Source organism: Paralichthys olivaceus, chromosome 11 (genome assembly GCF_024713975.1).
Source record: "Paralichthys olivaceus isolate ysfri-2021 chromosome 11, ASM2471397v2, whole genome shotgun sequence".
Taxonomy (NCBI): Eukaryota; Metazoa; Chordata; class Actinopteri; order Pleuronectiformes; family Paralichthyidae; genus Paralichthys; species Paralichthys olivaceus.
This window is the reverse complement of record NC_091103.1, coordinates 8,083,901-8,097,804: the sequence shown is the minus strand read 5'-3', so window position 1 is coordinate 8,097,804 and position 13,904 is coordinate 8,083,901. Positions and strand designations below refer to the sequence as shown.

Sequence of the window (13,904 nt, the reverse complement as noted above, 5' to 3'; positions counted from 1 at the left end):
CGGAGGAGAAACATCTCAGTACTCATAAGCCCCTTGTCATAAAAATCACTGCTTTACTACATGTGACGGGACAGGACAGCACACACAACACTGTACTTCTCATATATGCATCACAACCAGCATGAGCCTTTTCCTGTTTTATAACGGCAGCTGGATTCCCTCATGGTTATGTAAACTCACTGTATGGAAATTAAACCGTAATATTAGACACAATGTGAAAAGATTTATATAACACAAGGAAGCTGTCAATTTTTTTTAAATTGCTTTATTTGAATACCTTAAAATTATGAAAAACTGTATAAACCACTTTCAGTTTCAGAAATGTGTAGAACGCTAGCAGTGCTCTCTGTAATATGCATGAGCCCAAAGTAGTGGAAGAATAATCCCACGAATACCACATGCATAAAAAAAATCACTGAGTCAACACACTTTTATACAAAAACACTGTCAAACTCTCTCAGGCTCACGATGCAAATGGAGCTACATCTATGAATGAAAAAACGGTCGACCACAAGACAAACACTTAGTGGCTAGGTGCAAACAAAAAGAAAATCATCCAACTGGAGAAAGCGGCTGCATGAGAGGAGCTGGTGTAACTGACCTGAGCGATGCAGTCATCCAGTCTGTGGTTAAATTGCTTCTATTATCGCAAGGCATGTGCTGTGTGTGTGTGAAATGATTAGAGTTCAATGAGTATCACAACCTGCGACGGTTATGTATCTTTGTAGAGAGTAAAATATCACTTGAGTCTTTAAGGCATTGTTGGGGAAGCGTTTGGAAACAAGTCCCTGCAGAAGTCCAGTGTGATGCAGTCTGTGACGTTACAGGAGGAGTTTCTCTGCAACATCAGGTGCCTCAAATGCTACCAGTTTCCTTAAAGTGCCGTTTTTCTTGGAGCTTTTTTCTGTAGTTTCGAAGGCACCAATCTCAGCGACTGCTCTTGCTCAGGAAACTACAGCTGTGTCTCATTCAGTGGCTGCGGCCTTCAGAGTCTGCATTTCAGTGGCACCACATCTCTGTGGTGCCACTGGACTGTCCAATATCGAGGGTTCCTTCAAATGCGGCCAACTTATGCATCCTTCCATCCCAGAGAAACGAGGGCTCCAGCAGGTGGATCCTTTCTGACCCAAGCTATTCCAGGAGTCATTGTGCTTTAAATGACCGTTTTTTAAAGAGGTAATTGCGCTGGCAAAACCACAGGTACAATACTTGTAGTATCATGCTTCAACTCAACCAAATGAATGCAGCCTCTGAATTGGGACACAACTCACTTTCATCCAAACATGATCTACAAGGAGATGGATTTATTCCCACTTTGCCTGAATAAAGTCCAACTGTTGTGAAGGCAAAATGAACAACTGACCTGGTAGTGCATGCGGAAGTTGTCATACCTGCATTAAATGCGCCTTGATGGTCAGCAAATGTCCTCTTCCTCATAAGGAAACATATTTTCACACAATCCATCAAGTGGCTCGCGTGCAGACAGCGTCTCCTCCTGCGTGTGGTTCTGCAACGTCTGCAGTGGTGGTAGATGATGGTGCCTTGGCAATGAATTGCACTTAAGCACATTAATTATGAAATCAAAGTTCAGATGTCAAAAAACGTAACTCCAGTGAAATTAATAAATCAACTGGGAACAAAATGACATCTTGTACAGTACATTCTAAAATAAGCAAAGATATAACATAAAAAACCCACATCATTTCAAAACACAAATGCCGGTTCTCCACTGGCACAATCTCCTCCTCAAGGCACTGCAGATTGTGTTAACCGGTAGAACTGTCAGGAGGTGTAAAGGTGACTTTCCCACCGGTGGTGAGCTCCCTGCTTTGTTCCGATTGATACTGTGATACAGAACAGTTCTGGTTTGGATCCAGTAAGGCGGTGGGACAATAAGACGGTAACACATCCGAGTTCTCAGTGGCTGACTGCCCGCTGTCAACCATGTTAATACTCTCTGGTTGACCAGAGGAATCTGGATGAGGCGGGGTTTGTAAATTCTGCAGGAGTTTGAGGTTGGGGTACCTGCAGGACTCGGACATGGCCCTGTGGAGAGGTTCCCAGGCCGTGACAGAGCTTGGGCCGCAGCTGGGGTTTCTGGCGGCCTGACACAGCAGCTCTGTGTGCTGGCGCAGTTGGGAAATCTCCTGCTCGGTAGCGTTGCTTTGGCGCAGCAGCTCCTTGGTGCGCAGTGTAATGTCTAGTAAACCTGATTGTCGGAGGATTTCTAATGTGTTGAGGAAACGGCAGTGGCGAACATTAGTGGTGCCATTCCTTGGAAGTCCTCTTGATGCAAGGAGGGAGGAGGAGCCTGTGGTGCGGACAGTGGATGCAGATGGAGAGCCCTGGCCCGAGGAAGCAATAACGGAAGTGGAGGAGGATACAGTATCTCTTGGTGAAGAGGAGCATGAGAATGCTAATTCGGGTTGCTTATTAAGGTGCTGCTCTAGCAGACTCCTGGTCCCTGGTGTGCTGTCACTCTTATGTTCTGTGCACACACTCTGGCTTAGATTCTGGGGCTTGTCATTTGATGAAGATTTATCTGGGGGCTTCTTGCTGGGGTGTGGTGCAATGCGGGGATAGGAGTTAAAAATAGGCAGGTATGTGCCATTTCTTTTCTTGCCAGTGATGTTGGGCTTCCGGGACAAGGGTTTGTGGTGCTGCCGGGTGGTCGGCAACATGATCACATGGGGAACACTGGAACTACATGATTCCAGGCTTTTATTTCTCCAGAGTAGCTGACCTTTTTTCTGGATCGTGTCCGGCTGGTGGGACAGGGAGGAAAAATAAACCAAGTATGAGACACAGAGAAAACAAGGACCCAAAGTGAAATATTTGTTGTAGTCTGTGGGCTAATAGGCTAATAAGGTATGTCTAAATGTACATCATAAAGAAAGGAGGAGGCAGCAAAAATGTATAAAAAGGAAACAAAGAAAATCCCAAAAATTACATTTACCCATGTTAGTCTGTGGATCGGTCATTTAGAGTCTGTTGAGAGTGACCTCCGTGCATCCTTACTTATAGATTGAAGTAATTCTGGGGGAAACACTTATGTTGGTGCATCTTACGTTAATGACTCACATCACACTATGTACCCTGCTCTTGTTGTGCAGAGACTCTAGGTGTCCACTGCCCTGCGATCTTATAGCTTAGTGTAAACATTAAGTTTAGAAGAATCGTTTTTAGAATAGGAGGAGTGTGTATCTCTTCCCTACATCAGTGTCTTTACCTACACCAGCCTTACCTGCTTCAGCACCATGTTGTCGATAACGTAGATGGGTGGAAGCTCACTTCCTGCAAGCATCAGGGTAGGATTCTCAGGAATTCCTTGCCTACGTTCTTTGATCTGGTCAGGCTGTGATGTTTCTGTGCACTCACTACCTCTGGACTGGCTTTTGTCACTATGCTGGTCCTCCACGTCCATCTGCTGCCAGTCTGAGCCGTCTGCCGAGAAGACAACACAGAAATGAGGAAATCTAACTGATGCAGAAGCTGTGTACAAAGGGAAAGTTGAGCTGTTGTGACATAAGTGGGAAGTGATACTGCCGCATTTTGGCCAAGGGGTGAGAAGAGTGACACGCTGTCATAAATTCCTCAAGATTTTTGAGCACACCTGTGGAAATGGGTGTGCGCACACAGCCTTGTAGCATAGAATTACTAAATTGGAAAGCAGGGGAGGCAGTCGTAGCAGAGGGACGCTATGCTGCTGCACATGCTGATGAGGAAAGCCTACTCTGTGGTTGGCGTGATGCTTGACTTACTCCTGACAGCAGCAGAGCGAAAAAAAATAAACAAAACCAGCACCCACTGCACAGCACCTTCACAAGTCAGGTGTGCGTTCAGTCTCAGTCCCGCTCCACTGACAGACTGAAAAAGTGATTTCCCTCCCGGCCATAAAACTCTTCAGCCCGGTTCAGACTGGATCCTGATAGATCCGATCACAGGTGGTCAGTGTCTGTTAACATCTGCCATTAAAATGTGTTCTGTACGCTGACGTCCTGGTCTCCTGTGACCACTTTTTATCAGATCTCACTTCCCTGCACTATATGCAAATGGTCATGATCGTCATTTCTGATCATGAAGACTAATGGTGTGGTTTAAATATGTCAGAGGCAACAGCTGAGTAGGCGGTCTTACATATGTGGTCCAGGATGCATTTGTGTTCACACAGTGATAATAATGTGGCTACATGCGTCGCAAGCCACCTCCCAATGTGGTCAGAGAGATTGGATCTAAGAACGCATTTGGGTAAGTTCAGATCTAAACTAAGCACTCACCTTCATTCTGGTACTGCTGTCGAGCTCAGTCAGTTAATGCCTCTCTCAGTCTTATTTGCACAACTGTACAGTTGTTTTTAGAGGTTTAAGACAATGCACCAGGAGAATGATCTTGAGATTTTATGATCCAGAAGTGAGATAGTCGGTCATCAACTCAGTTGACCTGGGCAGGTTCAGTTTCAGTGTCTGCATCATCTTTATGGGTCGTTGGTTATGGGTCACAGATTTCAAACATTCAGTCATTGGCAGCAAAAGAAATTGACACAAACCTTCATTTAAGTGTCTGTGACTTTCTTCAAGTTATATCTGTCACCTATGATTGAGGAACTCAGTTTAAAAAGAACATCAACCCTATTTCTCATTTAAATGTCCTGCACTTTATATACAACACTTTTTGTCCCACAGAGAATCAAACTTGGAAAATCTTTAATTCTCAAGTTATATTTCTGCCTTGTTTTCTTAAACTCACCAGAGTAGCCAGAGTCTTTTTCTGAGCTGCAGTTGGAGCCCCTTCCACTAGAGTCGTCTGCGTCTTTAGTTTCATGCATCGCCAGAAGAGTCGTACTGTTGCGCTCATCTTTAGCATTCTTGCTGGACGTATCACAGGGGCTGTGCTTGCTCAGGCAAGGCTGTTCCTTTGGCATTCTGGACCCTTATGAGAAAAAACATGTGATGAGACTGTTGGTAACAGCTGGAAAATGCCAGGATAGAAACACAACTTCAGACCTGTGAGGCTGTACCCTGCCTGTGCCCGTCACCCACTGCATGTTGAGACAGACTCATGACCATTGGGGTAGAAAGCACTTTATTTTAATAAAGATGCAAAACACTAAAACCTACAAATTAATATTCCTGCTGGCTTTTAATAATTTACAACTTATATTACAGTTGAATTCCCAGCATTTGAAGCATCAAATACACACTTTGAATGCAGCATATTTGGAATGACTCAGATGACAATAAAATCCACACCCATGTTCAGCGGCAACAGTTCTGTTAATACTAAATACCTATGCTGCTCCTCTTTTCCTGGATATTGAACAGCCCGTATATAAAGGATTTGCCTAAATTATTTCTTGAATTGTTTGTGCAGTCTATTGGACAACAGCTTTACACGATTTAGTAGCATCTCCGATGTTTTTTCTCCACTAGATCGACACTGACACATACTGATGGTCGTGTGTCTGCCTTTTGGGGATGTAACAGTGGCAATTGATGCACAATGACAGCCTGTGCACACCATCTCTTAACACCACAGAGGGCGCGTGGTGCATAAAACTTGGCTTAACCAAATAAAACACTGAAATTTGAGCTAACAGCTTAAGACAATGGAGCACAATGGAGAGTAAATTCATGTTTTTACAAGATTGCTAGAGCTTGCCCAAAAAAACGCTGCAGGGGAAACTTAATTCCTTCTTTCTTTCTCACACAAACCTGCATGACAGCTATCAAAAATACTTTAGAATTGAAAGAAACTCCAGTAATAGGGCATGGAAAATAAAGTAAAATATATGAGGGTTAAACTTTTAGAAATTAACATTAGTACAAGATTATAAGGCTGATAGAACTGGATTACATACTAATCTGCCCACACATTGCTCAAGTACCTAGGATCCTATTGTTCTACAAATCCAACCACAAAGCCTTAATGCAAACAAGAAAGTGACTGTCATTACCTATGACGCATTCAGGTAAAGCTGTCCTCAGGTGTAGATACTTGTCAAATAATCAGGGGATTGTAGCTTTGTTAATAAGAACAGCCTTTCATACGCATTCTTGTGCTGTCCATTACTGGCTGAGTCAGTCTTGGAAATCAACAGCCAGACTCCCTCTTATAGATGTCCTCGCATGACACCAGACGCTCCGCTGCAGTGCACGCTCTGCTTTGAGTTATTTGTCTAAAAGAGATGTGGGTGAGATGAGGACGCTTTTAGGAGGAGGAAAAAAACATTGCAGTGTGCCGTGGATATCCACATTGTAATCTACCCAGAGCAGAGAATGATAAACACTTGATCGTAAAACATTCTACAAATCTGAGGTAGATCAATTGAGCAGTGTTATACCTCCTCACTTTATACAACGCATAAGCAGTGTATTGATGTGCATTGAACTTTTGCTGTATATCCATTGATCATTACATTGTGATGATTCATATTAGTAAATACATTGATCTTGATGAAAACTAATTTGGTGTGTTTGAGGAACGGAAATGTATCAGTACTGGAAACTTAGTGTAGATTTAGTGTGGTTTCATTAAGGGACTGTAGGACATTTTTTGTCTCATATTTAAAAGCATAACACAAAAACTACTTGACAGATTGCCACAAAACTCGGTGGAGGAACGCAGTAGGGGTATCTGATTTTGACTTTCTTTAACATGACAAGACGCACATTTCCCAGCGAGTGTTTCATGCATCTAGATGACAAATCCGGCTCATGTAAAGACCTGATATCTGACATTTGATGCAGCTCGATTGAACTTTATGGGTCTGCTGGGCCTCAGTGAAGGTACACGCTCCTGAGAGTATTATTCTAGGTCACAAAAACGACCACCACCTTTGACAAACAGCACATCTACCTCTTGACACACTCTCCACGTGAAGCATTTCAAACAAGCTGCAGAGGCTTTCCGGAGGTGAACGTTTCCGTGAAGGCAGCAGCCCCTGTCCTTAGGTGCCCTCTCCACCCCCACCCCCACCCACATGTTATGCAACACTGCACTTCTGAGTCCAGCCCTCTGTCTGTCTGTCTCTGTCCCCTATATTCAGTGTCTCTCACGCGGCCTGTAAACACGTACATTGACGAGGACGATTCATGAAACATTGGGCACGTTTGCAGCCGCGAACACCGCGACGGACACGTGAAAAGAAAGTTACGTCAGAGTGGAAGCTGGAACAGAAAGTGTTCGAGAAGCTGACAATATCCCAGTCCGAGTTATATGTGATGTGTCATGTTTGCAAAACCTGCCCCCAAGTGTTTAAAAGACAATTATATACACAATCTAAAAGACTAGTCTCCTCCTTATAAGTCGAGGGCGTGGAGAAATGCTAATATAGCAAGCAGGAGCATGTTGAAGCGGTTATCAAACAGAACTACAACTATGTTCTTTACTTTTCCTCTTTTGTCAAATCAGCTGTATTTGACACTAGAATGAAAAACAGTGCGGCTCAAAGTTAGTCACAATAACAAGACAGCACATCCGGTTGGTTTCAATACAAAATGCACAGCTTAAAACAACATCAGACGATGTTAAAGGCAAGTTCACCTACTCAGAGAGTGTCCAGCGCCATCCATTGATTTGGTTTTTATAGTCTTCGAGCAGAACTTACCAGAGCGTTTATCCGACAGGCGCCACTCTCACGCTTTTGTTTTGAAATCCCGGCGGCTAACGCTAGCTAGCTTGACGCCGCTGAGTTAAGGTGACGGGAGGTTTTAGAAAACCAAGAGTGGGGGGGCGAAGAAGGCAGTATCGGCAGGTTGTTTCATTAGAGCGGATGTGGAGGAGCGGCGGCTCGGTGTCTCCACCAGCACACGCGGAGGCTTCGGTCGGCGGTTGCCTGCTTTACCTCGGCTGAACCCGGGGCCGCCTCCCGGGCCGCGGACCACCTACCAGACACAATGAGAGCCGTCTGCGCGGGAGCTCAGCGCCCATTGGAGGCCGCGACAGCCAATCAGAGAGCAGCGCACGTGTAGCAGGCGCACAGCTGTAGTGGAGGAGGAAGAAGAAGAGAACGCGCAGCAGCAGAGTGATGAAGAGTCACGTTTAGATCATGATGAAGACTACAGGCGGTGGGTGAGGATCCAGCTCCACAGCTGCACTCTTGTTGCCTGTGCTCAGAAAAACTGGTGCCGTGACTGAGCTGGTATTTATGGAGCAGGTGTAGGAGAGGGTGGATACTCGAAATACAGTTTTAAAGTGTGTGTGTGTGTGTTTGTTTCCTTTCATGCTGCAAAGTTCTGTTTGTGTGTGTGTGTGTGTGTGTTGCAGCTGCTCCACGTTATTTAACTTCGTGTGACTGTGAAGCTGGATTAAAGAAATAGGACAAAACTGGTTGAGGCGAAGCCATGCCCTCTTCTGTATGAGTTAGTGTGAGGAATAAGGCTTTGGTAGGTCGAGGCTTTCATCATGCAGTGGTGGGCGTTATTTCATCTAAACTGGGTAGGGACTGGGAGTGGCCAAGTGGTGGTTCCGCAGTCACAGTCTGTTGGATTGGTAGAAATGCAGAAACTTCGCAACCCTTGAGCAAAATAACTTCCTCAAGTTCGGTACTTTTGCAGCAGACACTTTATTTTTACATTAAAACTTTCAAATATAGATATGATAGACAGCCCACATCCTCTCCACAAATGAAAAGACAAGGACACATCATTACAATTCAAATATTTTCTAAATCGGCTGCAAGATAAGATCATAAAACACGTGTGCCACATGTATGCGTAGTGCATGCAATTCTCTGTCAAACAATTTGCATTAAATCTTTCAAACTTCTTCCTCACCCTTTTCCGTGGTAATTCCTCAGGATCCAGAGGCTTGGAACACACAGGAGTCAAGTACTCAAGTTATAGCAGTCTAGTGTCTCTACCTTGAAGCTCTGGGATTCTGTGCAGTTCCTGTAGGTCAGATATGTCAAGAGCGTACACCCAGAAGGGCAGAGGCGTTCTTCAGACCCTGGTGTCTGCTGACGTGCATGGTCTCTGGGGAGGAGAATTTAATAAAAGTTGCACAGGTCTCTCTTGTGTGGGCCTTGGCTGCAGCGTTGGCCAGAATGTGCATGATTGCCAGCAGGGCAGTTTCACTGAAACGCACAAAACACAGGTCAAACTCACAGCAAGGATTAATGGTGGATAATAAGTTTTAAGTATTGCAGCTTTAAAGTTAGGAGTAGAAACAGAGCTAAATGACTGTAGAGCTAACAATGTCATAACTAGGGCTTGTAAAAAAAGGGCATTGTGGTTATAACATCATTGCTCAGTGTCAAGTAATAGACAGTTGATAAGGTGAGTGCACACCTGCCAACATGGATACTGGAGGCCAGACACCAGGCGGCCCCTCCCTCTGGTGTCGGTGGCTCTTGCAGGACTTGGCGGGACAAGCAGAGGGAGGCCCCAGCCAGCTGTGCAGGGAGGAACACCACACACTGGCCCTCCAGCAGAGAGAGCTCCAGCAGGTACCGAGCCATCCACACCACCTGGTGGCGCAAGTAGATAGGATGGGATTAAACATCAGACCTCACTTGCCGAAGATGCTTCTATTAAAAGACACCATGACTCTTGATATTTACACATTTCTGATAAAAGCACTATGGAGAGAGTTGTTAACAGTAGCTAATTGCACTGAATGTGTATCACAACTCCCACACCAGAGTTAAAAGCAGCTCAACAGGTAGCCATGACAGTCTGCTGCTCGACACCCCCTTCGATCTTCAGCATAGGTTTTGTGCATCGTCAGTAACTGGCAGAATTTATAGTCACAGGGAGGGAATTGAAATGTCCTTTTAGACATGCACTGGAGTCCAGACATTTTCCAGAGGGGCTGTTTGTGGAAAAGCAAATGTCCCGAGTCAGTTGTTGCCAAGCATTTTCTGGAACTTTTCCAACCAGCCCCCTGGTAAAGGGTCAGAGTAAGGCCATGTGAGAACATAGTGAGAAAATTCCCAGCAAATATACGACCAAATGGGTGTGTTATACAAATATCTCAGAAGTAAAATAGGTGTTAGAAGATCTGAACTTGGAAAGACAAGAGTCGCAGGATAAAGCTGAGAACGTATTTTTCAGATCTACCTTTGCACTGCAGCGAGCGATGGAGGCAAAAAGGAGAAGGAAGTGCAGAGGGGGACAGTAGGACAAATCAAACTTGAGCCCACAGAGGACTTTACGCTCCATTCGCAGCAGATGATGCTTTGTGTAGGTGTGGTCCATTAAGTAGCAGAGTCCAGACACCTGCAGGACGGAGCAGACATGGGAAGAAATTGGTTTTGGGAAATCGGTCTCTTGTTTTAAGAAGTCATTTGGGTGAGGCAGCGTACCTCAGGGAGGAGACACTCTTCTTTCTTCGCAGCAATGAAGAGGCAGACCATGCCAAGGAGCTGCAGATTGGTTGTTGTCACCTTGATCTGACGCAAAGAGCAGTTGACGAGGTGTATGGCCAGATAGAGGGTCTCTTCCTGGAAATGCATCATTTCCTGGTAGGAAATAGATTAAATTGAAATCCATTGGTGGGGAAAAAAGACAGTTAAAGAGCTTTTTTTATTCTTTGGTTGGGTTAGGAAGTCACTGTGTTAACACAGCAGTCTTGTAAAGATTAAACAAATGAGATGTGTCATTTAGTGAACGTTAGGCGCACTGACGGTTGCCGTTGGTTAAAGGCAGGCTAGCCTTTTCCCCTGGTTTCTTGTGGTTGAGCTATGTGAAACAGCTACATACACACATTTAAATGTTATTGATTTACTCCGAACTGTCAGTAACAGTAACAGCGCTGCTGTAATTTTTTGCTGTTTTTCCAACGATTTAATGTCATGCACATCACAAACTAGAATGGAACTAAGTACAGTGCTTGCCTTCACCCAACAGTCTCCTTTAATTCAATCAAGCTGCACAAACTCATATCAGTTCCACATTTTTCTCAAAAATAAATGAATTACTCCCTGATTATCAGTAAAAATGTTGAATGACACCTCATCAGGTTAAAGAAAGTGATACAACAGTTCCTGGATCCGCCCCCTGTTGGGCAGCAAACCTTCATGGGTTCTTCACTGATCCATAGCACATCCTTCAACAAAGTTTCATGGAAATCAAATCAGTGTTTCTTATTTACGAACAAATTGACAGGATGACAACAGAAGCTCTTGGAGGAGGTTACCACTTACAGCACATTTCAACTTTGAACTATTCCTTTAATGTCACCTGACTCAACTTAACATTGATGTTTTTTTAAATTTCCCAAAGTGTACGACAATTTCGAATAGACAGTCCCGACAGAGCCAAACAACAAGCATATGATCTATGACTGAATATTACACAAATATTTGCTTTGAGGATGAAAAAACCCATAGTGAGACTCACATGAACTTGAACTAGCCAGTCTACCAGCACAGCTCGAGTGGCATCGGTGAAATGCCGCGGCAGGTCAGTGTTGGGAAAAGAGCTCCGTGTTTGAGTTCTCTGTAGGGTGAAAACAGGAAAATAAGAAGCGCAAGATAAACACTTGAGTTGTGCCTCAATTCAGGGGCTGCATCCTTTAGAGGCTGCATTTGAAGACAGATTGTGTCACACGGCACGACAATACAGTCACATTTTAAAAGTGCCGTCAAATACAACCAACAAATAAGCCCTTACATCCCCAAGAAATCAAGGCTCCAACAGGTGGATCCTTCCTGGTTCAACCTATCCCAGGAGCCATTACACAAGCGATGAGACGTCCAGTGCTTGACTATCAAGGTTCAACTCAACCCAACACAAAAAAACAAAACAAGGGGCATTAAAACATGCTCGTCATGTCCAACTTCATTTCTGTTGCTAGGTGACAGCAATAAGGGCGGGACGAGCTGGTGTTGCCAATCACAAAAAGCCTCTGTAGACCAGACCGTCTTAGTTCGGTTCAGCCTTCACGGTCTGTGCGGCCCGCGAAGGAGGCCGTCTTCATGGACAGTTTGTGTCCTCTAAAGGATGTGGCAGCTGAATTGAGACATCTTTAGTGTTTCAGTGTTCTTTTGTAAAATAAGTCCTTCACACTCAGACATGAAGCACTTTAGCAACCTCTGTTCATGTTGTCTCACCATCATGACCAAGAACATTTCCCAGGCGTATGTCCGGTCCCGTATAAGGCCCAGTTTCTCCAGCGCTGTCTCGACTTCATGGCGCAGCAGGCTGGGTACCAGCGCCTGAAGGCTGTGGAGACTCTGCAGGCCATGAGGGTAAAGAAGCATGTGCTCCTCCACACATCCCTCAACATCTACACAAGATGGAGAGGACAACAAGATATTTTAAGAACATGCAACCAGATTGGTTTTAAGCATTGAAAAACAAAATTGTGCAACACATTTAGGCCTTTCATTTAATTTTACAATAATACAGTTAAACAGCAACTGTCATTCTAATAATTTAATGATATATATTGAAATTGTGGTACCCATTCCACTACCGTCTGAGTGCGTCTGACTGTCTTCATTGAATCCCATGATGATGCCTTCACTGGTTTGCGTTAATAACCTCCTTTCCTGTAAACAGACAAACATCTTACACACGTGTGCAAATTACATCTGCAAGTGGAATTGTTAGAAGCATGACAGTGAAAATATAAAATCCTAAGACTATATATGTGCTGAGGAAACTGAGATGAGAAGATGCATGTTTCAGGCGATCAGCAGGACAGACTGCATACCCATCTGCATTCTGGCTCCACTTTGACAGGCACCTTCCTGGACTCTTCTACTTCTACAGGCTGCCAGCGATCTATTGGTCCACAGGCATTAGCCCACGCTCTTAACGGGGCTCGCCTTTCATCCGCCTGGAGGGACAACAAGATCTTTTACTGTTAAAAAAATTATATTTAGGGCCACAATTGATTCCCAAAATGTAAGCACCCCCATTTTTAATCTCTACACTGACTGCCAGAATAAACCACAGGATTGTGTTTAAAGGTTTACTGCTACTTTTAAATCTCTTAACGGAGCTTGGTGGTCTACTGGTGGTACCCAGGCTCAAATCTAAACATGGAGAAGCAGCTTGTAGACATTTTGCAGCACAGCGCTGGAACCGACTGCGTGATGATCTTAGGAATGCTCCATCCATTGCAGTTTTTAAAACCAGATATAAAACTTATTCACAAGCACCTTTAACCAAACTATTGTAAAAGGTCAAACCTGCATTTTATTCAACCTTTACTTCACACTGTTCCATCAATTGTATTTCTTATTTTACATCTTTAGCTTAATTCCCTATACAGGTTTATCCTTTGTATTTCTTTTAATATCGCTCCCATGTATTCTATTGTATTTAATCCCTTTTATTTAGCTCTTTAAATCAGATTACCTTGCAGCTGCAGTTCAGCCAGAGTGTGTCTAACTTTTTCATGGACAGAAAATAACAAATTACAAATAGTGATTCACTCGTGATCATCAACACCGATCATCCAATCAGAGACCCCCCCCCCCCGACAAGTCATGGCAGCTGAATACAATTACACACATGTTGGATTCAAATCCATGAGAACGTATTAAAACACAGTTCTACACGACTTGATGTTAAAAGTTACCCAGGAAATGTTTTATTATCGACGTCGCTCTGTGATTCAGACATCATGGTTAACGCACATGTATGGAGCGCACAGTTCTCGGGCTCACCCTCTTGTGTAAGTCCAGCAGGGGCTTGGGGTCGGAGACGCCGGTCCTGGCCATGGTTACAGCCGGAGACAGAGTTCCCGTGCCGGGCCGCTGCAGCTACTTATCCACAGGTGTCGACGGAGGCCTGGAGCAGAGAGCGCGGCCACGCTGCCCGGAGAGAGCCGCTCATATAGACAGGTGAGGCAGGTGGACCCCACTGATTGGCACCCACACCGCACAGCACGAGCACTTCCGGTCCACGCTTTTAAAAATGCATGTGTGTGTGTGTGTGTGTGTGTGTGTTTAT

The 13,904-nt window shown here is 44.5% G+C and overlaps 2 protein-coding genes across 7 annotated transcripts; both read right to left on the bottom strand.

Annotated features, from left to right (window-relative positions):
* Positions 1-242: 242 nt before the first annotated feature.
* LOC109634609 (CLOCK-interacting pacemaker) lies at positions 243-8,315 on the bottom strand. 5 transcript variants are annotated; one of them, XM_020095241.2, is made up of 5 exons: positions 7,547-8,315; positions 5,954-6,175; positions 4,747-4,929; positions 3,245-3,444; positions 243-2,765 (listed from the first exon to the last, which is right to left on the bottom strand). In XM_020095241.2, exons 3-5 carry the CDS (start codon positions 4,919-4,921, stop codon positions 1,767-1,769), a joined length of 1,374 nt encoding a protein of 457 aa, XP_019950800.2. In that variant the 5' UTR covers positions 4,922-4,929; positions 5,954-6,175; positions 7,547-8,315; the 3' UTR covers positions 243-1,766. The 5 variants fall into 5 exon arrangements, with proteins under 5 accessions (XP_019950800.2, XP_019950798.2, XP_019950797.2 ...); XM_020095239.2 differs by having other exon boundaries at positions 7,607-8,315; XM_020095238.2 differs by lacking the exon at positions 5,954-6,175.
* A 229-nt stretch (positions 8,316-8,544) lies between these two features.
* On the bottom strand, positions 8,545-13,835 carry ccnp (cyclin P). 2 transcript variants are annotated; one of them, XM_020094944.2, is made up of 9 exons: positions 13,619-13,835; positions 12,658-12,783; positions 12,418-12,493; positions 12,053-12,228; positions 11,340-11,438; positions 10,304-10,459; positions 10,059-10,217; positions 9,288-9,466; positions 8,545-9,073 (listed from the first exon to the last, which is right to left on the bottom strand). In XM_020094944.2, exons 1-9 carry the CDS (start codon positions 13,670-13,672, stop codon positions 8,905-8,907), a joined length of 1,194 nt encoding a protein of 397 aa, XP_019950503.1. In that variant the 5' UTR covers positions 13,673-13,835; the 3' UTR covers positions 8,545-8,904. The 2 variants fall into 2 exon arrangements, with proteins under 2 accessions (XP_019950503.1, XP_019950502.1); XM_020094943.2 differs by having other exon boundaries at positions 12,406-12,493; positions 13,619-13,834.
* Between the last annotated feature and the right edge of the window lie 69 nt (positions 13,836-13,904).

Bases quoted from the DNA above. Each gene is read 5' to 3' on its own strand.
- LOC109634609 (XM_020095238.2), bottom strand. From the start codon at position 7,571: ATGGATGGCGCTGGACACTCTCTGA. The intron at 4,930-7,546 runs GTAGGTGAACTT...TTTTCTCATAAG, and splicing joins TGGCGCTGGACACTCTCTGA to GGTCCAGAATGCCAAAGGAA. The intron at 3,445-4,746 runs GTGAGTTTAAGA...TCTTCTCGGCAG, and splicing joins AAAAGACTCTGGCTACTCTG to ACGGCTCAGACTGGCAGCAG.
- ccnp (XM_020094943.2), bottom strand. From the start codon at position 13,672: ATGGCCAGGACCGGCGTCTCCGACCCCAAGCCCCTGCTGGACTTACAC. The intron at 12,229-12,405 runs GTACCACAATTT...CATCTTGTGTAG, and splicing joins CTCAGACGGTAGTGGAATGG to ATGTTGAGGGATGTGTGGAG. The intron at 9,467-10,058 runs GTAGATCTGAAA...TTGCGCCACCAG, and splicing joins TCGCTCGCTGCAGTGCAAAG to GTGGTGTGGATGGCTCGGTA.